At 49.0% G+C, this 26,993-nt stretch overlaps 1 protein-coding gene across 2 annotated transcripts in view; it reads left to right on the top strand.

Moving 5' to 3' along the window:
- The window catches only part of NUP188 (nucleoporin 188), a 168,171-nt gene that overhangs the window by 109,167 nt on the left and 32,011 nt on the right, over nucleotides 1-26,993 (top strand). For both annotated transcript variants that reach the window (XM_063936489.1, XM_063936488.1), the window contains exons 31-41: nucleotides 4,343-4,420; nucleotides 4,852-4,937; nucleotides 17,256-17,401; nucleotides 17,943-18,124; nucleotides 18,263-18,463; nucleotides 18,760-18,852; nucleotides 19,205-19,369; nucleotides 19,492-19,629; nucleotides 19,705-19,779; nucleotides 19,882-20,085; nucleotides 20,177-20,308. In XM_063936489.1, coding sequence (XP_063792559.1) covers nucleotides 4,343-4,420; nucleotides 4,852-4,937; nucleotides 17,256-17,401; nucleotides 17,943-18,124; nucleotides 18,263-18,463; nucleotides 18,760-18,852; nucleotides 19,205-19,369; nucleotides 19,492-19,629; nucleotides 19,705-19,779; nucleotides 19,882-20,085; nucleotides 20,177-20,308 — 1,500 coding nt within the window. The remainder of the gene's footprint in view (nucleotides 1-4,342; nucleotides 4,421-4,851; nucleotides 4,938-17,255; nucleotides 17,402-17,942; nucleotides 18,125-18,262; nucleotides 18,464-18,759; nucleotides 18,853-19,204; nucleotides 19,370-19,491; nucleotides 19,630-19,704; nucleotides 19,780-19,881; nucleotides 20,086-20,176; nucleotides 20,309-26,993) is intronic.

Below are 26,993 nucleotides of genomic sequence, written 5' to 3'. Positions count from 1 at the left end.
CCTAAGGTGGATAAAGCAATTACGCGCTTATCAAAAAAGGTGGCACTGCCGTCCCAAGATACGGCCGCCCTAAAGGAACCTGCTGACAGAAAGCAGGAGGCTCTCCAAAAAGCTATATATACACACACTGGTATTATACTGAGACCAGCTATTGCCTCAGCATGGATGTGCAGTGCGGCAGCTGCATGGTCAGACTCCCTGTCGGAGAACATTGACACCCTAGACAGGGACACTATATTGCTAAACATAGAACATATTAAAGACGCTGTCTTTTACATAAGAGATGCACAGAGGGATATTTGCCGGCTGGCATCAAAAATAAGTGCACTGTCCCTTTGTGCCAGGAGAGGGTTATGGGACCCGGCAGTGGACAGGGGATGCAGATTCCAAAAGGCACATGGAAGTTTTGCCTTATAAGGGTGAGGAGTTGTTCGGGGATGGTCTTTCAGACTTAGTTTCCACAGCAACAGCTGGGAAGTCGGCATTTTTGCCACATGTCCCCTCACAACCAAAGAGAGCACCGTATTATCAGGTGCAGTCCTTTCGGCCCCAAAAGAGCAGACGGGGTAGAGGCGCGTCCTTTCTGCCCAGAGGCAGAGGTAGGGGAAAAAAGCTGCAGCATACAGCCACTTCCCAGGAACAAAAGTCCTCCCCCGCTTCTTCTGCTAAGTCCGCCGCATGACGCTGGGGCTCAGCAGGCGGAGCCAGGTACGGTGGGGGGCCGTCTCAAAAACTTCAGCAATCAGTGGGCTCGCTCACAGGTAGATCCCTGGATCCTTCAAGTGGTATCTCAGGGGTACAGGCTGGAATTCGAGACATCCCCCCCCTTCCCCCCCCCCGCCGTTTCCTCAAATCTGCCTTACCAACGACTCCTTCAGAAAGGGAGGCTGTGTTAGAGGCAATTCACAAGCTGTATTCCCAGCAGGTGATAGTCAAGGTGCCCCTACTTCAACAAGGACGGGGTTACTATTCCACAATGTTTGTGGTACCGAAACCGGACGGTTCGGTGAGACCCATTTTAAATTTGAAATCCTTGGAACACATATTTGAAAAAATTCAAGTTCAAGATGGAATCGCTCAGGGCGGTTATTGCAAGCCTGGAAGAGGGAGATTACATGGTATCTCTGGACATCAAGGATGCTTACCTGCATGTCCCCATTTACCATCCTCACCAGGAGTACCTCAGATTTGTGGTACAGGATTGTCATTACCAATTCCAGACGTTGCCGTTCGGCCTGTCCACGGCACCGAGGGTATTTACCAAGGTAATGGCCGAATTCTGGACACGGTCCAGAAAAAAGTGTTTCTCCCAGAGGAGAAAGCCGAGGAGCTGTCGTCTCTAGTGAGAGGCCTCCTGAAACCAAAACAGGTGTTGGTGCATCATTGCACGCGAGTCCTGGGAAAGATGGTAGCTTCCTACGAAGCGATTCCATTCGGCAGGTTCCATGCCAGAACTTTTCAGTGGGACCTGTTGGACCAATGGTCCGGATCGCATCTTCAAATGCATCGGTTGATAACCCTGTCTCCAAGGACCAGGGTGTCTGCTGTGGTGGCTGCAGAGGGCTCATCTCAGAGAGGGCCGCAGATTCGGCATACAGGACTGGGTCTTGGTGACCACGGATGCCAGCCTTCGGGGCTGGGGGGCAGTCACTCAGGGAAGAAACTTCCAAGGACTTTGGTCGAGTCAGGAGACTTCCCTACACATAAATGTTCTGGAACTGAGGGCCATTTACAATGCCCTAAGTCAAGCAAAGCCCCTGCTTCAAAACCGGCCGGTTCTGATCCAGTCAGACAACATCACGGCGGTCGCCCATGTAAATCGACAGGGCGGCACAAGAAGCAGGGCGGCGATGGCAGAAGCCACAAGGATTCTCCGTTGGGCGGAAAATCACGTGTTAGCATTGTCAGCAGTGTTCATTCCGGGAGTAGACAACTGGGAAGCAGACTGGGACTTCATCCAGAAGTCTTCCAACTGATTGTAAACCGTTGGGAAAGGCCACAGGTGGACATGATGGCGTCCCGCTTAAACAAAAAGCTGGAAAAATATTGCGCCAGGTCAAGAGACCCTCAGGCGATAGCTGTGGACGCTCTAGTGACACCGTGGGTGTACCGGTCGGTTTATGTGTTCCCTCCTCTTCCTCTCATACCCAAGGTACTGAGGATAATAAGGAGAAGAGGCGTAAGAACTATACTCATTGTTCCGGATTGGCCAAGAAGAGCTTGGTACCCGGAACTTCAAGAAATGATCTCAGAGGACCCATGGCCTCTGCCGCTCAGACAGGACCTGCTGCTGCAGGGGCCCTGTCTGTTCCAAGACTTACCACGGCTGCGTTTGACGGCATGGCGGTTGAACGCCGGATCCTAAAAGAAAAGGGTATTCCGGAGGAAGTCATTCCTACGCTTATTAAAGCTAGGAAAGATGTAACCGTACAACATTATCACCGCATATGGCGAAAATATGTTGCGTGGTGTGAGGCCAGGAAGGCCCCAACGGAGGAATTCCAGTTAGGTCGATTTCTGCACTTCCTACTGTCAGGGGTGACTATGGGCCTAAAATTGGGTTCCATTAAGGTCCAGATTTCGGCTCTGTCGATTTTCTTCCAAAAAGAACTGGCTTCACTGCCTGAAGTTGACATTTGTCAAGGGAGTGCTGCATATTCAGCCTCCTTTTGTGCCCCCAGTGGCACCGTGGGACCTCAACGTGGTGTTGGGTTTCCTAAAGTCACATTGGTTTGAGCCACTCAAAACCGTGGATTTAAAATATCTCACGTGGAAAGTGGTCATGCTTTTGGCCTTGGCTTCGGCAAGGCAGGTGTCAGAATTGGCGGCTTTGTCATGTAAAAGCCCCTATTTGATTTTCCATATGGATAGGGCAGAATTGAGGACTCGTCCCCAATTTCTTCCTAAGGTGGTATCCGCTTTTCACTTGAACCAACCTATCGTGGTGCCTGCGGCTACTAGGGACTTGGAGGACGTAGTCAGGGCCTTGAAAATTTATGTTTCCAGGACGGCTGGAGTCAGGAAGACTGACTCGCTATTTATCCTGTATGCACCAAACAAGATGGGTGCTCCTGCTTCAAAGCAGACTATTGCTCGCTGGATTTGTAGCACAATTCAGCTTGCGCATTCTGTGGCTGGCCTGCCACAGCCTAAATCTGTAAAAGCCCATTCCACGAGGAAAGTGGGCTCTTCTTGGGCGGCTGCCCGAGGGGTCTCGGCTTTACAACTTTGCCGAGCTGCTACTTGGTCAGGGGCAAACACGCTTGCAAAATTCTTCAAATTTGATACCCTGGCTGAGGAGGACCTTGAGTTCTCTCATTCGGTGCTGCAGAGTCATCCGCACTCTCCCGCCCGTTTGGGAACTTTGGTATAATCCCCATGGTCCTTACGGAGTCCCCAGCATCCACTAGGACGTTAGAGAAAATAAGATTTTACTCACCGGTAAATCTATTTCTCGTAGTCCGTAGTGGATGCTGGGCGCCCGTCCCAAGTGCGGACTGTCTGCAATACTTGTATATAGTTATTGTTAACTAAAAGAGTTATTGTTGAGCCATCTGTTGAGAGGCTCTGTTATGTTCATACTGTTAACTGGGTATAATATCACGAGTTATACGGTGTGATTGGTGTGGCTGGTATGAGTCTTACCCGGGATTCAAAATCCTTTCCTTATTGTGTCAGCTCTTCCGGGCACAGTATCCTTACTGAAGTCTGGAGGAGGGTCATAGTGGGAGGAGCCAGTGCACACCAGGTAGTCCTAATTCTTTCTTAGCTGTGCCCAGTCTCCTGCGGAGCCGCTATTCCCCATGGTCCTTACGGAGTCACCAGCATCCACTACGGACTACGAGAAATAGATTTACCGGTGAGTAAAATCTTATTTATATTTACAATCGTGAAAATCAGAAACTCCCGTGCCAAGAACAGGTAGAACAGCTAGTACTTTATATAGTCAAAACTCACCACCAAATCATGTGTGTGTAAACGTGACTCTGATACTAGCCAGTGCCTCCCTACCCATCGACCTTACTGCATGTTACTGAAATGTACACTATAGGTAATTTTGGTATTTTTTCCCCCCCCACACCCACACCCACCCCCCAACATCCGTTTCATGTGAATGACCTTACCCACTTCAAGGTAGAGTATATAGACTTTCTGTGTGTCAGCATTCCCTACATACTCCTGATATTAAATAAAGTGGCTGCCCACTTGTTGTCTAGGATACAAATTCACGTTATTAGGTAACTAGTAGAGTAAAGTTGTTTTGTTTTTTAAATTGAACTTTATTTGTCCTTTACTTACTTGTGCTTTATCTGAGCTCATATGGTTTTATGTTAACATGTAGGCGGATGTGATGCACCTGACAGACGTCCGGGTACGACAACAGCTGTTCCAGGATGTCTTGAAGGGCACAGAAGTTTTGGTAAATAACCAGACTCCCAGCAGAACTACCATTAGCAGATATGTGTTACTGCTCTATTTCCCCCACCTGTCCTGTTCTAGTAACATCTCTGTAATCCCTGTAGAGTCATTTTAGGCTCTTGGTCAGAATACCGACAGCGGCATCCCGGCCGCCAGTATACCAGCAGCGGGGCAAGTGCAAAGAGTCCCCTTGTGGGCTCGCTATGCTCGCCAACAGGTTCTATTCCCACACTGTGGGTGTCCTGGAGTGGGAATAGTCCTGTAGTGCCGGTATTCCACTTGTTGGCATTGCCAGCTGTCGGGATTCCGGCATCTGTATCATGACCACCGGGATCCTGACAGCCGGTGAATTAAACGTATACCAGTGTTCTCCCTAGTGTGGTCGCTAAATGTTCTAGAGTGCCAGTAAGTCACATTCCTGTCTCTGTTCAGTTCCAGGTCCCCAGTTCAGTGGCTTGTCTTCAGCTCGGTTCTATGCTCTGTACCTTGATGATGGTTCTACTGAGACGGTGGAAAAAGTAAGTACAGCTTTGTCAAAGAGAAGGTTTTAAGATGCATGCTAGGTGTCCGGCTTAAAGCGTGTAACGCCCCCATTCCTCTGTGTGGGGTGTGCCTGTACATAGGGGGTAATTCCAAGTTGATCGCAGCAGGAAATTTTTTAGCAGTTGGGCAAAACCATGTGCACTGCAGGTGTGGCAGATATAACATATGCAGAGAGAGTTAGATTTGGGTGGGTTATTTTGTTTCTGTGCAGGGTCAATACTGCCTGCTTTATTTTTACAATGCAATTTAGATTTCAGATTGAACTCACCACACCCAAATCTATCTCTCTCTGCATATGTTATATCTGTCTCCCCTGCAGTGCACATGGTTTTGCCCAGTTGCTAAAAAAAATCCTGCTGCGATCAACTTGAAATTACCCCTATAGATCTGAGTTATATGTGAAAAAGCGCTGACTGGGAAGACACTTATGATTAATAGCGTCAGCCCCTGCACCATTGGAGGACGCCAAGTGAACCAATCACTATATGATGACTGCAGTGCACCAGTGACTAGAGTCATTTCATCAGATGGGGAATATAAATGCAAAGGCAAATTCTTTAGAACAGATTGGTTGTTTGTTTTGCAACACACTAAACTAACTTTATAATCTGGTATTATGGAGGAAGCTTGGCTAGGCCACAATCATGGCATGATCGAACATAAGGCCTGATTCATGTTTTGTAAGTAAAACAAATTATCAAGCAAATAAGCAAAACCATGTTGCACTGCAGGTGGTGCAGAGAGATTTAGAGCTCTCTGCACATGTTACGTCAGCCCCACCTGCAGTGCAAAATGTTTTTGCTCAGTTGCTTGCTTTTTTGCTTTACTTACAAATATAAATCCGCTCCATAGTGACTATTTTTTATATGCTTATCTGTGGAACGCGGTTCAACATGGGGATAGTCCTTTAAAGTGTCAGAATCTGAAAAGGTTTCTAAAAATGTCTGTCATATAATTTTACACTGTAATCATTATAAATTATTCCTTGGATGAAAGTGCTTATGTTCTGGGGTGTAGTGCTCATTTCTCTAACGTCCTAGTGGATGCTGGGGACTCCGAAAGGACCATGGGGAATAGCGGCTCCGCAGGAGACTGGGCACAAAGTAAAAGCTTTAGGACTAGCTGGTGTGCACTGGCTCCTCCCCCTATGACCCTCCTCCAAGCCTCAGTTAAGATTTTGTGCCCGAACGAGAAGGGTGCAATCTAGGTGGCTCTCCTGAGCTGCTTAGAGTAAAAGTTTAAATAGGTTTTTTATTTTCAGTGAGACCTGCTGGCAACAGGCTCATTGCATCGAGGGACTAAGGGGAGAAGAAGTGAACTCACCTGCGTGCAGAGTGGATTGGGCTTCTTAGGCTACTGGACATTAGCTCCAGAGGGACGATCACAGGCCCAGCCATGGATGGGTCCCGGAGCCGCGCCGCCGGCCCCCTTACAGATGCTGAAGCAAGAAGAGGTCCATAAATCGGCGGCAGAAGACTTTCCTGTCTTCATAAGGTAGCGCACAGTACTGCAGCTGTGCGCCATTGCTCTCAGCACACTTCACACTTCGGTCACTGAGGGTGCAGGGCGCTGGGGGGGGGAGCCCTGGGAAGCAATGAATTTACCTTATTTGGCAAAAAATACATCACATATAGCTCCTGGGCTATATGGATGTATTTAACCCCTGCCAGTTTTCCAGAAAAAAGCGGGAGAAGAGCCCGCCGTGAAGGGGGCGGGGGCCTATCTCCTCAGCACACAGCGCCATTTTTCCCACATAGCTCCGCTGGTAGGAAGGCTCCCAGAATCTCCCCTGCATCCTGCAACTACAGAAACAGGGTAAAAAAGAGAGGGGGGCACTTATTTGGCAAAATAACAGATATAAGCAGCTATAAGGGATAGACACTTATTGTAAGGTTGTCCCTATACATATATAGCGCTCTGGTGTGTGCTGGCAAACTCTCCCTCTGTCTCCCCAAGGGGCTAAGTGGGTCCTGTCCTCTATCAGAGCATTCCCTGTGTGTGTGCTGGGTGTCGGTACGTGTGTGTCGACATGTATGAGGAGGAAAATGATGTGGAGGCGGAGCAATTGCCTATAATGGTGATGTCACCCCCTAGGGAGTCGACACCTGAATGGATGGCCGTAATTAAGGACTTACGTGACAGTGTCGGCACGTTACAGAAAACTGTTGACGACATGAGACAGCCGGCAGCTCAGTTAGTGCCTGTCCAGGCGTCTCAAACACCGTCAGGGGCTATTAAACGCCCGTTACCTCAGTGGGTCGACACGGACCCAGACACAGACACTGACTCCAGTGTCGACGGTGAAGAAACAAACGTATTTTCCAGTAGGGCCACACGTTACATGATCACGGCAATGAAGGAGGTTTTGCACATCTCTGATACTGCAAGTACCACAAAAAGGGGTATTATGTGGGGTGTGAAAAAACTACCCGTAGTTTTTCCTGAATCAGATGAATTGAATGAAGTGTGTGATGAAGCGTGGGTTACCCCCGACAAAAAACTGCTAATTTCTAAAAAATTATTGGCACTATATCCCTTCCCACCAGAGGTTAGGGCTCGTTGGGAAACACCCCCTAGGGTGGATAAGGCGCTCACACGCTTATCAAAACAAGTGGCGTTACCGTCTCCAGAAACGGCCGCCCTTAAGGAGCCAGCAGATAGGAGGCTGGAAAATATCCTTAAAAGTATATACACTCATACTGGTGTTATACTGCGACCAGCAATCACCTCAGCCTGGATGTGCAGTGCTGGGGTGGCTTGGTCGGATTCCCTGACTGAAAATATTGATACCCTGGACAGGGACAATATATTATTGACTATAGAGCATTTAAAGGATGCATTCCTATATATGCGAGATGCACAGAGAGACATTTGCACTCTGGCATCAAGAGTAAGTGCGATGTCCATTTCTGCCAGAAGAGGATTATGGACGCGACAGTGGTCAGGGGATGCGGATTCCAAACGGCATATGGAAGTATTGCCGTATAAAGGGGAGGAGTTATTTGGGGGCGGTCTATCGGACCTGGTGGCCACGGCAACGGCTGGGAAATCCACCTTTTTACCCCAAGTCACCTCGCAGCAGAAAAAGATACCGTCTTTTCAGGCTCAGTCCTTTCGTCCCCATAAGGGCAAGCGGGCAAAAGGCCACTCATATCTGCCCCGGGGCAGAGGAAGGGGAAAAAGACTGCAACAGACAGCTTCTTCCCACGAACAGAAGCCCTCCCCCGCTTCTGCCAAGTCCTCAGCATGACGCTGGGGCCTTACAAGCGGACTCAGGCACGGTGGGGGCCCGTCTCAAGAATTTCAGTGCACAGTGGGCTCACTCGCAAGTGGACCCCTGGATCCTGCAGGTAGTATCTCAGGGGTACAAATTGGAATTCGAGACGTCTCCCCCTCGCCGGTTCCTGAAGTCTGCTTTACCAACGTCTACCCCCGACAGGGAGGCGGTATTGGAAGCCATTCACAAGCTGTATTCCCAGCAAGTGATAATCAAGGTACCCCTCCTACAACAGGGAAAGGGGTATTACTCCACGCTGTTTGTGGTACCGAAGCCGGACGGCTCGGTGAGACCCATTTTAAATCTGAAAGCCTTGAACACTTACATAAAAAGGTTCAAGTTCAAGATGGAGTCACTCAGAGCAGTGATAGCGAACCTGGAAGAAGGGGACTACATGGTGTCTCTGGACATCAAGGATGCTTACCTCCATGTCCCAATTTGCCCTTCTCACCAAGGGTACCTCAGGTTTGTGGTACAGAACTGTCACTATCAGTTTCAGACGCTGCCGTTTGGATTGTCCACGGCACCCCGGGTCTTTACCAAGGTAATGGCCGAAATGATGATTCTTCTTCGAAGAAAAGGCGTCTTAATTATCCCTTACTTGGACGATCTCCTGATAAGGGCACGGTCCAGAGAACAGTTAGAGGTCGGAGTAGCACTATCTCAAATAGTACTACGACAGCACGGATGGATTCTAAATATTCCAAAATCGCAGCTGATTCCGACGACACGTCTGCTGTTCCTAGGGATGATTCTGGACACAGTACAGAAAAAGGTGTTTCTCCCGGAAGAGAAAGCCAGGGAGTTATCCGACCTAGTCAGGAAACTACTAAGACCAGGCCAGGTGTCAGTGCATCAGTGCACAAGGGTCCTGGGAAAGATGGTGGCTTCTTACGAAGCGATTCCATTCGGCAGATTCCACGCAAGAACTTTTCAGTTGGATCTGCTAGACAAATGGTCCGGATCGCATCTTCAAATGCATCAGCGGATAACCCTGTCTCCAAGGACAAGGGTGTCTCTCCTGTGGTGGTTACAGAGTGCTCATCTCCTAGAGGGCCGCAGATTCGGCATTCAGGATTGGGTCCTGGTGACCACGGATGCCAGCCTGAGAGGCTGGGGAGCAGTCACACAGGGAAAAAATTTCCAGGGCTTGTGGTCAAGCATGGAAACGTCACTTCACATAAATATCCTGGAACTAAGGGCCATTTACAATGCCCTAAGTCAGGCAAGGCCTCTGCTTCAGGGTCAGCCAGTATTGATCCAGTCGGACAACATCACGGCAGTCGCCCACGTAAACAGACAGGGCGGCACAAGAAGCAGGAGGGCAATGACGGAAGTGGCAAGGATTCTTCGCTGGGCGGAAAATCATGTGATAGCACTGTCAGCAGTGTTCATTCCGGGAGTGGACAACTGGGAAGCAGACTTCCTCAGCAGACACGATCTTCACCCGGGGGAGTGGGGACTTCACCCAGAAGTCTTCCACATGATTGTAAACCGTTGGGAAAAACCAAAGGTGGACATGATGGCGTCTCGCCTCAACAAAAAACTGGACAGATATTGCTCCAGGTCAAGGGACCCTCAGGCAATAGCTGTGGACGCTCTGGTAACACCGTGGGTGTACCGGTCAGTGTATGTGTTCCCTCCTCTCCCTCTCATACCAAAAGTACTGAGAATCATAAGAAGGAGAGGAGTAAAGACTATACTCGTGGCTCCGGATTGGCCAAGAAGGACTTGGTACCCGGAAATTCAAGAGATGCTCACGGAAGACCCGTGGCCTCTACCTCTAAGACAGGACCTGCTCCAGCAGGGACCATGTCTGTTCCAAGACTTACCGCGGCTGCGTTTGACGGCATGGCGGTTGAACGCCGGATCCTGAAGGAAAAAGGCATTCCGGATGAAGTCATCCCTACCCTGATCAAAGCCAGGAAGGATGTAACCGTACAACATTATCACCGTATTTGGCGTAAATATGTTGCGTGGTGCGAGGCCAGGAAGGCCCCTACGGAGGAATTTCAACTGGGTCGATTCCTGCATTTCCTGCAAACAGGACTGTCTATGGGCCTCAAATTAGGGTCCATTAAGGTTCAAATTTCGGCCCTGTCGATATTCTTCCAAAAAGAACTAGCTTCTGTTCCTGAAGTTCAGACGTTTGTCAAGGGAGTACTGCATATACAGCCTCCTTTTGTGCCTCCAGTGGCACCTTGGGATCTCAATGCAGTGTTGGGATTCCTAAAATCACATTGGTTTGAACCACTCACCACTGTGGACTTGAAATATCTCACATGGAAAGTGGTAATGCTGTTAGCCCTGGCTTCAGCCAGGCGTGTATCAGAATTGGCGGCTTTATCCTATAAAAGCCCTTACCTAATTTTTCATACGGACAGGGCAGAATTGAGGACTCGTCCTCAATTTCTCCCTAAGGTGGTTTCAGCATTTCACTTAAACCAACCTATTGTGGTGCCTGCGGCTACTAGGGACTTGGAGGATTCCAAGTTGCTGGACGTAGTCAGGGCCCTGAAAATATATGTTTCCAGGACGGCTGGAGTCAGAAAATCTGACTCGCTGTTTATCCTGTATGCACCCAACAAGCTGGGTGCTCCTGCTTCTAAGCAGACGATTGCTCGTTGGATTTGTAGTACAATTCAGCTTGCACATTCTGTGGCAGGCCTGCCACAGCCAAAATCTGTAAAAGCCCATTCCACACGGAAAGTGGGCTCATCTTGGGCGGCTGCCCGAGGGGTCTCGGCTTTACAACTTTGCCGAGCAGCTACTTGGTCAGGGGCAAACATGTTTGCTAAATTCTACAAATTTGATACCCTGGCTGAGGAGGACCTGGAGTTCTCTCATTCGGTGCTGCAGAGTCATCCGCACTCTCCCGCCCGTTTGGGAGCTTTGGTATAATCCCCATGGTCCTTTCGGAGTCCCCAGCATCCACTAGGACGTTAGAGAAAATAAGAATTTACTTACCGATAATTCTATTTCTCATAGTCCGTAGTGGATGCTGGGCGCCCATCCCAAGTGCGGATTGTCTGCATTACTTGTACATAGTTATTGTTACAAAAATCGGGTTATTGTTGTTGTGAGCCATCTTTTCAGAGGCTCCTTCTGTTATCATGCTGTTAACTGGGTTCAGATCACAAGTTGTACGGTGTGATTGGTGTGGCTGGTATGAGTCTTACCCGGGATTCAAAATCCTTCCTTATTGTGTACGCTCGTCCGGGCACAGTATCCTAACTGAGGCTTGGAGGAGGGTCATAGGGGGAGGAGCCAGTGCACACCAGCTAGTCCTAAAGCTTTTACTTTGTGCCCAGTCTCCTGCGGAGCCGCTATTCCCCATGGTCCTTTCGGAGTCCCCAGCATCCACTACGGACTATGAGAAATAGAATTTTCTCTAACGTCCTAGTGGATGCTGGGGACTCCGTCAGGACCATGGGGATTAGCGGCTCCGCAGGAGACAGGGCACAAAAAGTAAGCTTTTAGGATCACATGGTGTGTACTGGCTCCTCCCCCTATGACCCTCCTCCAAGCCTCAGTTAGGTTTTTGTGCCCGTCAGAGCAGGGTGCAATCTAGGTGGCTCTCTTAAAGAGTTGCTTAGAAAAAGTTTTTAGGTTCTTTATTTTCAGTGAGTCCTGCTGGCAACAGGCTCACTGCTACGAGGGACTTAGGGGAGAGAAGGGAACTCACCTGCGTGCAGGATGGATTGGCTTCTTAGGCTACTGGACACCATTAGCTCCAGAGGGAGTCGGAACACAGGTCTCGCCCTGGGGTTCGTCCCGGAGCCGCGCCGCCGACCCCCCTTGCAGATGCTGAAGATTGAAGAGGTCCGGAACCAGGCGGCAGAAGACTTTCAGTCTTCATCAGGTAGCGCACAGCACTGCAGCTGTGCGCCATTGTTGTCAGCACACTTCACACAGCGGTCACGGAGGGTGCAGGGCGCGGGGGGGGGGGGCGCCCTGGGCAGCAATGTATAATACCTGTATGGCGAAAAATACATCACATATAGCCCTTGAGGCTATATGGATGTATTTAACCCCTGCCAGATATCACAAACTCCGGAGAAGAAGCCCGCCGAAAAGGGGGCGGGGCCTATTCTCCTCAGCACACAGCGCCATTTTCCCTCACAGAAATGCTGGTGGGAAGGCTCCCATGCTCTCCCCTGCACTGCACTACAGAAACAGGGTTAAAACAGAGAGGGGGGGCACTGATTTGGCGATATGAATATATATTAAATGCTATAAGGGAGGAACACTTATATAAAGGTTGTCCCTGTATAATTATAGCGTTTTGGTGTGTGCTGGCAAACTCTCCCTCTGTCTCCCCAAAGGGCTAGTGGGTCCTGTCCTCTATCAGAGCATTCCCTATGTGTGTGCTGTATGTCGGTACGTGTGTGTCGACATGTATGAGGAAAATGTTGGTGAGGAGGCGGAGCAAATTGCCTGTAATGGTGATGTCACTCTCTAGGGAGTCGACACCGGAATGGATGGCTTATTTATGGAATTACGTGATAATGTCAACACGCTGCAAGCCGGTTGACGACATGAGACGGCCGGCGATCAAATTAGTACCTGTCCAGGCGTCTCAAACACCGTCAGGGGCTGTAAAACGCCCATTTACCTCAGTCGGTCGACACAGACCCAGACACGGACACTGATTTCAGTGTTGACGGTGAAGAAACAAACGTATTTTCCTTTAGGGCCACACGTTAAGGGCAATGAAGGAGGTGTTACATATTTCTGATACTACAAGTACCACAAAAAAGGGTATTATGTGGGATGTGAAAAAACTACCTGTAGTTTTTCCTGAATCAGATAAATTAAATGAAGTGTGTGATGATGCGTGGGTTTCCCCCGATAGAAAATTATTGGCGGTATACCCTTTCCCGCCAGAAGTTAGGGCGCGTTGGGAAACACCCCTTAGGGTGGATAAGGCGCTCACATGCTTATCAGAACAAGTGGCGGTACCATCTACAGATAGGGCCGTACTTAAGGAGCCAGCTGATAGGAGGCTGGAAAATATCCTAAAAAGTATGCACACACATGCTGGTGTTATACTGCGACCAGCGATCGCCTCAGCCTGGATGTGCAGAGCTGAGGTGGCTTGGTCGGATTCCCTAACTAAAAATATTGATACCCTTGACAGGGACAGTATTTTATTGACTATAGAGCATTTAAAGGATGCATTTCTATATATGCGAGATGCGCAGAGGGATATTTGCACTCTGGCATCAAGAGTAAATGCGATGTCCATATCTGCAAGAAGATGTTTATGGACACGACAGTGGTCAGGTGATGCAGATTCCAAACGGCACAAAGATGTATTGCCGTATAAAGGGGAGGAGTTATTTGGGGTCGGTCCATGGGACCTGGTGGCCACGGCAACTGCTGGAAAATCCACCGGTTTTTACCCTAAGTCACATCTCTGCAGAAAAAGACACCGTCTTTTCAGCCTCAGTCCTTTCGTCCCTATAAGAGTCATATCTGCCCAGGGATAGTGGAAAGGGAAGAAGACTGCAGCAGGCAGCCCATTCCCAGGAACAGAAGCCCTCCACCGCTTCTACCAAGTTCTCAGCATGACGCTAGGACCGTACAGGACCCCTGGATCCTACAAGTAGTATCCAAGGGGTACAGATTGGAATGTCGAGACGTTTCCCCCTCGCAGGTTCCTGTAGTCTGCTGTACCAATGTCTCCCTCCGACAGGGAGGCAGTATTGAAAACAATTCACAAGCTGTATTCCCAGCAGGTGATAATAAAATTACCCCTCCTACAACAGGGAAAGGGGTATTATTCCACACTATATTGTGGTACTGAAGCCAGAAGGCTAGGTGAGACCTATTCTAAATCTGAAATATTTGAACACTTACAAAGGTTCAAATCCAGATGGAGTCACTCAGAGCAGTGATAGCGAACCGGGAAGAAGGGGACTATATGGTGTCCCGGGACATCAGGGATGCTTACCTCCATGTCCCAAAATTTGCCTTTCTCACCAAGGGTATCTCAGGTTCGTGGTACAGAACTGTCACTATCAGTTTCAGACGATGCCGTTGGATTGTCCAAGGCATCCCGGGTCCTTACCAAGGTAATGACCGAAATGAGGATTCGTCTTCAAAGAAAATGGACGACCTCCTGATAAGAACAAGGTCCAGAGAACAGTTGGAGGTCGGAGTAGCACTATCTCAAGTAGTTCTACGACAACACGGGTGGATTCTAAATATTCCAAAACCGCAGTTGTTCCGACGACACGTCTGCTGGTCCTAGGGATGATTCTGGACACAGTCCAGAAAAAGGTGTTTCTCCCAGAGGAGAAAGCCAGGGAGTTATCCGAGCTAATCGGGATCCTCCTAAAACCAGGAAAAGTGTCAGTGCATCATTGCACAAGAGTCCTGGTAAAAATGGTGGCTTATTACGAAGCGATTCCATTCGGCAGATTTCACGCAAGAACTCTTCAGTGGGATCTGCTGGACAAATGGTCCGGATCGCATCTTCAGATGCATCAGCGGATAACCCTATATCCAAGGACAAGGGTGTCTCTCCTGTGGTGATTACAGAGTGCTCATCTTCTAGAGGGCCGTAGATTCGGCATTCAGGATTGGATGCTGGTGACCACGGAGGCCAGCCTGAGAGGCTGGGGAGCAGTCACACAGGGAAAAAATTTCCAGGGAGTGTGATCAAGTCTGGAGAATTCTCTCCACATAAATATACTGGAGCTAAGAGCAAATTTATAATGCTCTAAACTTAGCAAGACCTCTGCTTCAGGGTCAGCCGGTATTGATCCAGTGGGATAACATCACGGCAGTCGCCCACGTAAACAGAAAGGGCGGCACAAGAAGCAGGAGGGCAGTGGCAAAACTGCAAGGATTTTTCGCTGGGCGGAAAATCATGTGATAGCACTGTCAGCAGTGTTCATTCCGGGAGTGGACGACTGGGAAGCAGACTTCCTCAGCAGGCACGACCTCCACCCGGGAGAGTGGGAACTTCATAGGGAAGTTTTCCGCATGATTGTGAACCGTTGGGAAAGACCAAAGGTGGACATGATGGCGTCCCGCCCGAACAAAAAACGGGACAGGTATTGCGCCAGGTCACGAGACCTTCAGGCGATAGCTGTGGATGTCCTGGTAACACCGTTGGTGTAACAGTCGGTGTATGTGTTCCCTCCTCTGCTTCTCATAACCAAGGTATTGAGAATTATAAGACGTAGAGGAGTAAGAACTATACTCGTGGCTCCGGATTGGCCAAGAGGGACTTGGTACCCGGAACTTCAAGAGATACTCATAGAGGACTAATGGCCTCAGGAGCTAAGAAGGGACTTGCTTCAGCAAGTACCATGTCTGTTCCAAGACTTACCGCGGCTGCGTTTGACGGCATGGCGGTTGAACGTCGGATTCTAAGGGAAAAGGCATTCCGGAAGAGGTCATACCTACCCTGGTCAAAGCCAGGAAGGAGGTGACCGCACAACGTTATCACCACATGTGGTGAAAATATGTTGCGTGGGTGAGGCCAGGAAGGCCCCACGAAGAAATTTCAACTAGGTCGATTTCTGCACTTCCTGAAAACAGGAGTGTCTATGAGCCTCAAATTGGGGTCCATTAAGGTTCAAGTTTCGGCCCTGTAGATTTTCTTCCAGAAAGAATTGGCTTCAGTTCCTGAAGTCCAGACATTTGTCAAGGGAGTATTGCATATACAGCCCCTTTTGTGCCTCCAGTGGCACCGTGGGATCTCAAAGTAGTGTTGGGATTCCTCAAATCATATTGGTTTGAACCGCTCAAATCTGTGGATTTGAAATATCTCACATGGAAAGTGACCATGCTGTTGGCCCTGGCCTCGGCCAGGCGATTGTCAGAATTGGCGGCTTTGTCTTACAAAAGCCCATATTTGATTTTCCATTCGGACGGGGCATAACTGGGACTCGTCCCCAGTTTCTTCCTAAGGTGGTGTCAGCGTTTCACCTGAAACAACCTATTGTGGTGCCTGCGGCTACTAGGGACTTGGAGGACTCCAAGTTGCTAGACGTTGTCAGGGCCCTGAAAATATATATATATATATATAATTCCAGGACGGCTGGAGTCAGAAAGTCTGACTTGCTGTTTATATTGTATGCACCCAAAAAGCTGGGTGCTCCTGCTTCTAAGCAGACTATTGCTCGTTGGATTTGTAGTACAATTCAACTTGCACATTCTGTGGCAGGCCTGCCACAGCCAAAATCTGTAAATGCCCATTCCACAAGGAAGGTGGGCTCATCTTGGGCGGCTGCCCGAGGGGTCTCGGCTTTACAACTTTGCCGAGCAGCTACGTGGTCAGGCGGGAACACGTTTGTAAAATTCTACAAATTTGATACCCTGGCTGAGGAGGACCTGGAGTTCTCTCATTCGGTGCTGCAGAGTCATCCGCACTCTCCCGCCCGTTTGGGAGCTTTGGTATAATCCCCATGGTCCTGACGGAGTCCCCAGCATCCACTAGGACGTTAGAGAAAATAAGATTTTACTTACCGATAAATCTATTTCTCATAGTCCGTAGTGGATGCTGGGCGCCCATCCCAAGTGCGGATTGTCTGCATTACTTGTACATAATTATTGTTACAAAAATCGGGTTATTATTGTTGTGGGCCATCTTTTCAGAGGCTCCTTTGTTGTTATCATACTGTTAACTGGGTTCAAATCACAGGTTGTACGGTGTGATTGGTGTGGCTGGTATGAGTCTTACCCGGGATTCAAGATCCTTCCTTATTGTGTACGCTCGTCCGGGCACAGTACCTAACTGAGGCTTGGAGGAGGGTCATAGGGGGAGGAGCCAGTACACACCATGTGATCCTAAAAGCTTACTTTTTGTGCCCTGTCTCCTGCGGAGCCGCTAATCCCCATGGTCCTGACGGAGTCCCCAGCATCCACTACGGACTATGAGAAATAGATTTATCGGTAAGTAAAATCTTATTATCGGTAAGTAAATTCTTATTTTTACAGCTATTATTGAATGCAATGATGATGATGAATTTGACAGCTATTTCTGTGCTATTTCCGGCAGTGAGCTCCGTTCACCTAGGGACATCCTGGAATCTCTGGGAAAGATCTTAGAGGGCGTCCTGCAGGCAGATGATCAACAAATGGAAAAGACTAAAGCACGCGTTTTCTCGGGTTTAATTTCCGTGCTAGAAGTCAAGCAGATGAAAGGTAGAAGTGTCAGATGTTATACAGTATGGGGGGAAATTCTGTTTTGTTCTCGCATAATGAGCATGATCTACATATGCTTAATCCAGTCCTGTCCTCGTGTACAGAAAATGGGCAAGATTCAATTCTTTACTCGCTGGCAGCCACTAGATGACACCCAAACAGATGTATTCAATTGTCGCTCCGTTCGGGCGCGATAGCTGCCATCATCTGCATTTTAGCTCTCATCCCCGGAGGGTGGCTAGCTGAAATGTGCGAAAAGTGACACGTTTGGGCACCCAAACGGCACTTTTCGCAATCGCACCCAGCACTTTGGTTGGGTTTAGTTGCTTTATGTGGCTAAACCCGACCTCTATAGCCGCGATCAGTGCGGAAACAATTGAATATAGCTCCCACAATCTCCCATCACTTTAGACGGGAGATCGGGCGCGATAATCAATTGAATATTGCCCAAAGTCTGTATCTTCCGTGTTTTTCTTTTTTTACCTACAAGTTGCCCTGTTTATCAGTAGCCATAATGCCTCTATTGTTCCTCATTACACAGCCAGCGAAATACCGCAGTACCAGCAGCTGGTGCTAAGTGTGTGTGAGAACCTACAGGATGAGGTGGTGGCACTTATTGATCAGACAAGACATGGACTTACGGCTGGAGATGGAACGGAGGACAAGGACAGTATGGAGACCGAGGATACGTCACGGACCAGACAAAAGGAACAACGTGATGGGGTGAGAGCCTAACAACACCCAGATATGAAGCCAGCCCTTGAGTTTAGGCAATATGTCGTAATACTACATGAGAGCCACTGTGTGCATTGTAAGTGAAGAAAGTATGTGTGTAACCAGTGATATCTTGTCCCTGCCAAGGTCTGTGTGCTGGCGTTATACCTAGCCAAGGAGTTATGCCAGGCTGATGAAGAAGGAGATCAGTGGTTACAGGTCATCAGGAAGTCACCGGTATTGCCAATGCTTTTCAGTGCCCTGGAGATCAGCCTGCGGGTCAAGCAGAACCTCCATTTTTGTGAAGCAGCTTTCCACCTCCTGTTCACATTGGCTAAAACTCACCAGGTCAGTTCAGCTCTGTATCGGTGCCTACAGTTACACAGCTTGGTACCGCCTAGTAAATGAAGATGGTTCGTGAAAAGCACACTTAATTCATCTTCTTCCACAAGGCAAAGTGGATATGGGTTTATGCAGGTTGGGTACAGAGATGATAGCTAGCACCCCAGCTTAGGATAACGCTGCAGCTTTATGGGAATTGTCCATGCTATGACTATGTAACCGTGTATGGGAATAAAGGTGATGAAGAATTTCCGTCACTCTGTAAATAGATAAGTCACCATCTCTCCTTGTTTCTCTTCCAGGGGGCAGCTGCCATAGTAGGAGCTGGCATCACGCAAAGTGTGTGTTTGCCTCTGCTGAGTGTCTACCAACTCAGTACCAATGGCGGGAGCATGGTGAGAAGTTACTAACGTGTATATTGTAGAATTGTCATCATATACAGTACTTCTGTAACGTGGCCATTGCAGGTTATAGATTTGGGTTTAATACTGAAGTTCTCGCAGCGCTGCTGTTACATGGTTTTATCATTTCTGCTGTTACCATTGTTATGGTGTAATATAGATGTTATTCAGAGATGGTCATTGGCCAGCACGACGATGTTGCACCACACACACACACACACACACACACACACACACACACACACACACACACACACACACACACACACACACACACTTGTATGTTTTTGGAATAGACCATTTCTCATTTCCGTATTCAAATCGCTGTTTCATGAATCCAACCTAGGCTCAGCCGCCGCTCTCTTCCCGTAAAACTCTCGATGCTCCTTCGTGGCCTGGCGTATACCGGTTGACAGTCTCCCTTATGGAAAGGCTGCTAAAGACGATGAGATACAACTTCCTAACGGAGGCCTTAGACTTTGTAGGTGTTCACCAGGAGAGGATATTGCAGGTAATATCCCGGGCAGAGCATGTAAATCAGTGAGATGTAATACAGTCATAGTACTGGAATGCGGTGTGTGCACAGGTGCCTAGATTACTGCAGTCCTGCATAAGGGTTCTGTGTCTCCCCAGTGTCTGAGTGCAGTGCGCACAGTACAGAGTTTGGCCTGTCTGGAAGAGGCTGACCACACTGTAGGCTTCCTGCTGCAACTCTCAAACTTCACCAAAGAATGGCACTTCCACTTACCACAGCTAATGAAGGATATCCAGGTGAGGACAGGAACGTTATACACCTGACTGCAGACAGTAGGGTTAGGGGGGTACTAACGCTCTTTCTGCCCGTAGGTTAGCTTATGTTACTTGTGCCAGTCTTGCACATCCCTTCTGTATAGTCGGAAGATGCTGCAGCATTACTTACAGGTGAGTGTTCGTGCGTTGGGCAAGTTAGGAGGTGTTCCATGAAATAGACATTTTGCCTAGACTAGGCCCTACTCTGTCCTCACTTCTGTATTCTGATGTCAGATAAAGAGCGGAGAAGCTGTCACATCAGGTGCCACCCCTCGTGGTCAGAGAACTCCACAAACTCCTTCCAAACAGCCGACCCCTGAGAGTGAGGCCCTGGAGCTGAGAGCGCTGAGGACTGTCCAGCATAGCCTGCTAAAGATCCTCAGCAAGACGCTGGCCGCACTGCGAGCTTTCACTCCAGATCTCTGCCAGATCCTTCAGGTCAGTGACCTCTGTACTGTGAGAAGGATTATGGAACAGCCTAGATGGACGCGTTAGGAATAAAGCTCTTTTCATTTATGTACTCTCACAGCCTCTGGACCTCGCACAGTATCAGTTGCTTTTAGCATTCAACTTCAGCACCCCAGCGTTTGATGCAGACATTGCACCCTCGTTTGGGACCTTCCTGGCCACTGTGAACGTGATGCTGAATATGCTGGGAGAGGTGAGGAGCCATAGGCCTTTATCAGTCTCACAATCTGCAAGCTGAGCTGTTCTGTATGTAGTGTGTAATATATTATGTATTCTCTCTCGTGCAATCCTGCTATTCCCACATGAAACGTCTAAATGACTATTATAAAACCATATAATTACCTGTTCTATCCTGTATAATATAGCCACATGGGTATCATTCAACTTACGCTATAAGAATGCTGCTGCATCTTATTCCTCTCATTTGCATACTGGTGCCACTGGCATCAAGCAACAAGAACAGGAGACTTGTAAATGAGACCCCGGCATTTTGCTGACTGGCGCGCACACTACATACAGCTGGATGTGAGGCACCCAGTACCTCCATACTCCATCATGTTATGCTTCTGACTGTTCTCCTTTGCTTATACAGTGGAAACACCCGGTCTGAAAATGCAGCCTGTGTTACTATTCTTAGGGGGATATCCTATTAGCCCCGGTAAAACATTGGGTCCGAAAAACGCATGTTTTTCTCTAGCATCCATAATGGATATTGGGGAATCTAGTACGTTGGGGTATAGACGGGGTCCAAAGGAGCCAGTGCACTTTTAATTTCTCTGACGTCCTAGTGGATGCTGGGGACTCCGTCAGGACCATGGGGATTAGCGGCTCCGCAGGAGACAGGGCACAAAAATAAAGCTTTAGGATCAGGTGGTGTGCACTGGCTCCTCCCCCTATGACCCTCCTCCAAGCCTCAGTTAGGTTTTTGTGCCCGTCCGAGCAGGGTGCAATCTAGGTGGCTCTCCTAAAGAGCTGCTTGGAAAAAGTTTTTAGGTTTTTTATTTTACAGTGAGTCCTGCTGGCAACAGGCTCACTGCAACGAGGGACTTAGGGGAGAAGAAGTGAACTCACCTGCGTGCAGGATGGATTGGCTTCTTAGGCTACTGGACACCATTAGCTCCAGAGGGATCGAACACAGGCCCAGCCATGGAGTCCGGTCCCGGAGCCGCGCCGCCGACCCCCTTGCAGATGCCGAAAAGTGAAGAGGTCCAGAAACCGGCGGCAGAAGACTTTTCAGTCTTCATGAGGTAGCGCACAGCACTGCAGCTGTGCGCCATTGTTGTCACACACTTCACACCAGCGGTCACTGAGGGTGCAGGGCGCTGTGGGGGGCGCCCTGGGCAGCAATGAAATACCTATACTGGCTAAAAGATACATCACATATAGCCCCTGGGGCTATATGGATGTATTTAACCCCTGCCAGGTCTCAGAAAAACAAGAGAAGAAGCCCGCCGAAAAGGGGGCGGGGCCTATTCTCCTCAGCACACAGCGCCATTTTCCCTCACAGAAATGCTGGTGGGAAGGCTCCCAGGCTCTCCCCTGCACTGCACTACAGAAACAGGGTTAAAACAGAGAGGGGGGGCACTTATATGGCGATATGATTATATATATTAAGATGCTATAAGGGAAAAACACTTATATAAAGGTTGTCCCTGTATAATTATAGCGTTTTGGTGTGTGCTGGCAAACTCTCCCTCTGTCTCTCCAAAGGGCTAGTGGGGTCCTGTCCTCTATCAGAGCATTCCCTGTGTGTGTGCTGTGTGTCGGTACGTGTGTGTCGACATGTATGAGGACGATGTTGGTGAGGAGGCGGAGCAATTGCCTGTAATGGTGATGTCACTCTCTAGGGAGTCGACACCGGAATGGATGGCTTATTTAAGGAATTACGTGATAATGTCAACACGCTGCAAGGTCGGTTGACGACATGAGACGGCCGGCAAACCAATTAGTACCTGTCCAGGCGTCTCAAACACCGTCAGGGGCGTTAAAACGTCTTTTTACCTCAGTCGGTCGACACAGACACGGACACTGACTCCAGTGTCGACGGTGAAGAAAAAAAAAACGTAATTTTCTTTTAGGGCCACAGGTTACATGTTAAGGGCAATGAAGGAGGTGTTACATATTTCTGATACTACAAGTACCACAAAAGAGGGTATTATGTGGGGTGTGAAAAAACTACCTGTAGTTTTTCCTGAATCAGATAAATTAAATGAAGTGTGTGATGATGCGTGGGTTTTCCCCGATAGAAATTTATTGGCGTTATAACCTTTCCCGCCAGAAGTTAGGGCGCGTTGGGAAACACCCCTTAGGGTGGATAAGGCGCTCACACGCTTATCAAAACAAGTGGCGTTACCGTCTCCAGATACGGCCGCCCTCAAGGAGCCAGCTGATAGGAGGCTGGAAAATATCCTAAGAAGTATATACACACATACTGGTGTTATACTGCGACCAGCGATCGCCTCAGCCTGGATGTGCAGCGCTGGGGTGGCTTGGTCGGATTCCCTGACTGAAAATATTGATACCCTTGACAGGGACAGTATTTTATTGACTATAGAGCATTTAAAGGATGCATTTCTATATATGCGAGATGCACAGAGGGATATTTGCACTCTGGCATCAAGAGTAAGTGCGATGTCCATATCTGCCAGAAGATGTTTATGGACACGACAGTGGTCAGGTGATGCAGATTCCAAACGGCACATGGAAGTATTGCCGTATAAAGGGGAGGAGTTATTTGGGGTCAGTCCATCGGACCTGGTGGCCACGGCAACAGCTGGAAAATCCACCTTTTTTACCCCAAGTCACATCTCAGCAGAAAAAGAGACCGTCTTTTCTGCCTCAGTCCTTTCGTCCCCATAAGGGCAAGCAGGCAAAAGGCCAGTCATATCTGCCCAGGGATAGAGGAAAGGGAAGAAGACTGCAGCAGGCAGCCCATTCCCAGGAACAGAAGCCCTCCACCGCTTTTGCCAAGTCCTCAGCATGACGCTGGGGCCGTACAAGCGGACTCGGCTGCGGTGGGGGGTCGTCTCAAGAGTTTCAGCGCGCAGTGTGCTCACTCGCAAGTGGACCCCTGGATCCTACAAGTAGTATCCCGGGGGTACAGATTGGAAGTTCGAGACGTCTCCCCCTCGCAGGTTCCTGAAGTCTGCTTTACCAACGTCTCCCTCCGACAGGGAGGCAGTATTGGAAACAATTCACAAGCTGTATTCCCAGCAGGTGATAATCAAAGTACCCCTCCTACAACAAGGAAAGGGGTATTATTCCACACTATATTGTGGTACTGAAGCCAGACGGCTCGGTGAGACCTATTCTAAATCTGAAATATTTGAACACTTACATACAAAGGTTCAAATCAAGATGGAGTCACTCAGAGCAGTGATAGCGAACCAGGAAAAAGGGGACTATATGGTGTCCCGGGACAGATGCTTACCTCCATGTCCCAATTTGCCCTTCTCACCAAGGGTACCTCAGGTTCGTGGTACAGAACTGTTACTATCAGTTTCAGACGCTGCCGGTTGGATTGTCCACGGCACCCCGGGTCCTTACCAAGGTAATGGCCGAAATGATGATTCTTCTTCAAAGAAAATGGACGATCTCCTGATAAGGGCAAGGTCCAGAGAACAGTTGGAGGTCGGAGTAGCACTATCTCAATTAGTTCTACGACAGCACGGGTGGATTCTAAATATTCCAAAACCGCAGCTGTTTCCGACGACACGTCTGCTGTTCCTAGGGATGATTCTGGACACAGTCCAGAAAAAGGTGTTTCTCCCGGAGAAGAAAGCCAGGGAGTTATCCGAGCTAGTCAGGAACCTCCTAAAACCAGGAAAAGTGTCAGTGCATCATTGCACAAGGGTCCTGGGAAAAATGGTGGCTTCTTACGAAGCGATTCCATTCGGCAGATTTCACGCAAGAACTTTTCAGTGGGATCTGCTGGACAAATGGTCCGGATCGCATCTGCAGATGCATCAGCGGATAACCTTATCGCCACGGACAAGGGTGTCTCTTCTGTGGTGGTTGCAGAGTGCTCATCTGTTAGAGGGCCGCAGATTCGGCATACAGGACTGGGTCCTGGTGACCACGGATGCCAGTCTGAGAGGCTGGGGAGCGGTCACACAGGGAAGAAACTTCCAGGGAGTATGGTCAAGCCTGGAGATGTCTCTTCACATAAATATACTGGAGCTAAGAGCGATTTACAATGCTCTAAGCCTGGCAAAACCCCTGCTTCAGGGTCAGCCGGTGTTGATCCAGTCGGACAACATCACGGCAGTCGCCCACGTAAACAGACAGGGCGGCACAAGAAGCAGGAGAGCAATGGCAGAAGCTGCAAGGATTCTTCGCTGGGCGGAAGATCATGTGATAGCACTGTCAGCAGTGTTCATTCCGGGAGTGGACAACTGGGAAGCAGACTTCCTCAGCAGACACGATCTACACCCGGGAGAGTGGGGACTTCATCCAGAAGTCTTCCACATGATTGTGAACCGTTGGGAAAAACCAAAAGGTGGATATGATGGCGTCTCGCCTCAACAAAAAACTGGACAGGTATTGCGCCAGGTCAAGAGACCCTCAGGCAATAGCTGTGGACGCTCTGGTAACACCGTGGGTGTTCCAGTCAGTGTATGTGTTTCCTCCTCTGCCTCTCATACCAAAAGTACTGAGAATTATACGGCAAAGGGGAGTAAGAACGATACTCGTTGCTCCGGATTGGCCAAGAAGAACTTGGTACCCGGAACTTCAGGAGATGCTCACGGAAGATCCGTGTCCTCTACCTCTAAGACGGGACCTGCTTCAGCAGGGACCGTGTCTATTCCAAGACTTACCGCGGCTGCGTTTGACGGCATGGCGGTTGAACGCCGAATTCTAAGGGAAAAAGGCATTCCGGAAGAGGTCATTCCTACACTGGTAAAAGCCAGGAAGGAGGTGACTGCACAACATTATCACCGCATTTGGAGAAAATATGTTGCGTGGTGTGAGGCCAGGAAGGCCCCCACGGAGAAATTTCAATTGGGTCGATTCCTACATTCCTGCAAACAGGATTGTCTATGGGCCTCAAATTGGGGTCCATTAAGGTTCAAATTTCGGCCCTGTCGATTTTCTTCCAGAAAGAATTGGCTTCAGTTCCTGAAGTCCAGACTTTTGTAAAAGGAGTACTACATATACAGCCCCGGTTGTGCCTCCAGTGGCTCCGTGGGACCTTAATGTAGTTTTGGATTTTCTCAAATCCCATTGGTTTGAGCCACTCAAATCGGTGGATTTGAAATATCTTACATGGAAAGTAACCATGCTACTGGCCCTGGCTTCAGCCAGGAGAGTGTCAGAATTGGCGGCTTTATCGTATAAAAGCCCATATCTGATTTTCCATTCGGACAGGGCAGAACTGCGGAAGCGTCCTCAGTTTCTGCCTAAGGTGGTGTCAGCGTTTCACCTGAACCAGCCTATTGTGGTGCCTGCGGCTACTAGTACCTATTGAGGGGACTTTTATAGGAACAGGTCCATGTTTGCTAAAAATTTCCAACAGGCTAAATCAGTATTGGGAGCTACACAATTCCTTTATTTAAGTGTTTTTATGTGGTATTAACCACCAATATGCATTGCATTTTACCTTTATAATAAATTATGATTTGATTGTGACACACCTTTGCATTTGTGACCATTAAGCGCTAATATATTTTTTCCTATCATCCGCACTCTCCCGCCCGTTTGGGAGCTTTGGTATAATCCCCATGGTCCTGACGGAGTCCCCAGCATCCACTAGGACGTCAGAGAAAATAAGATTTTACTTACCGATAAATCTATTTCTCGTAGTCCGTAGTGGATGCTGGGCGCCCATCCCAAGTGCGGATTGTCTGCAATACTTGTACATAGTTATTGTTACAAAAAAATCGGGTTGTTATTGTTGTGAGCCGTCTGTTCAGAGGCTCCTACGTTTGTCATACTGTTAACTGGGTTCAGATCACAAGTTGTACGGTGTGATTGGTGTGGCTGGTATGAGTCTTACCCGGGATTCAAAATCCTTTCCTTATTGTGTACGCTCGTCCGGGCACAGTATCCTAACTGAGGCTTGGAGGAGGGTCATAGGGGGAGGAGCCAGTGCACACCACCTGATCCTAAAGCTTTATTTTTGTGCCCTGTCTCCTGCGGAGCCGCTAATCCCCATGGTCCTGACGGAGTCCCCAGCATCCACTACGGACTACGAGAAATAGATTTATCGGTAAGTAAAATCTTATTTTCTTCAACTGGGTGTGCTGGCTCCTCCCCTCTATGCCCCCGCCCACAGACAGTTTCGAAAAAAGTTACCTCAGGAGAGGATGCACACTCTGCAGCTCCAGAGAGTTTTCTTCATTTTCTTTTCAACTTTTATTATTTTTGGTATGCTGTCTGGGCAACAGCATATCTGCACCGTGGGAGTAAGGAAGGTGGCGGTCACCAGCCTTACGAGGTGCAGAGCCGCTTCCCCGGTGCAGGACCACCGTCCTGTGGGGTTGTTGTTCAGCAGGGCACTGCGACTTGGCTGCTGCAACACGTCACACCCCCCTAACGCTGCCGGAAGGTGACATTGGTGGGGAGTACAAACCGGGGGGCCCGGTTCAAAGTGCTGCTGACCACAGGCGCGGCGTACGGGACCCACCCTGGGGGTGGGGTCCTGCTAAGATCCCCCGTGTAGAACTGGCACAACAGGGCTTAACTAGCACTTGTGTGATGTTTTAAGCTTAAAAGTATTTTTTTGCCAGTATAGTAGGTCCGGCGCCATTGGAGGGGGTGGAGCTACCTCAGAGCGGGACCTTGGCGCCTTCCTCTGCTTACTGCAGCCATATACAGCGCGCACACAGCGCTTTCTGACTCCTCAGCCACGCTGGATATCTGGTACGGTTACGGTATGA

Source organism: Pseudophryne corroboree, chromosome 8 (genome assembly GCF_028390025.1).
Source record: "Pseudophryne corroboree isolate aPseCor3 chromosome 8, aPseCor3.hap2, whole genome shotgun sequence".
NCBI classification, from domain to species: domain Eukaryota; kingdom Metazoa; phylum Chordata; class Amphibia; order Anura; family Myobatrachidae; genus Pseudophryne; species Pseudophryne corroboree.
Note: the sequence above shows the minus strand (reverse complement) of the source record. Positions and strands in the feature narration are given on the sequence as shown.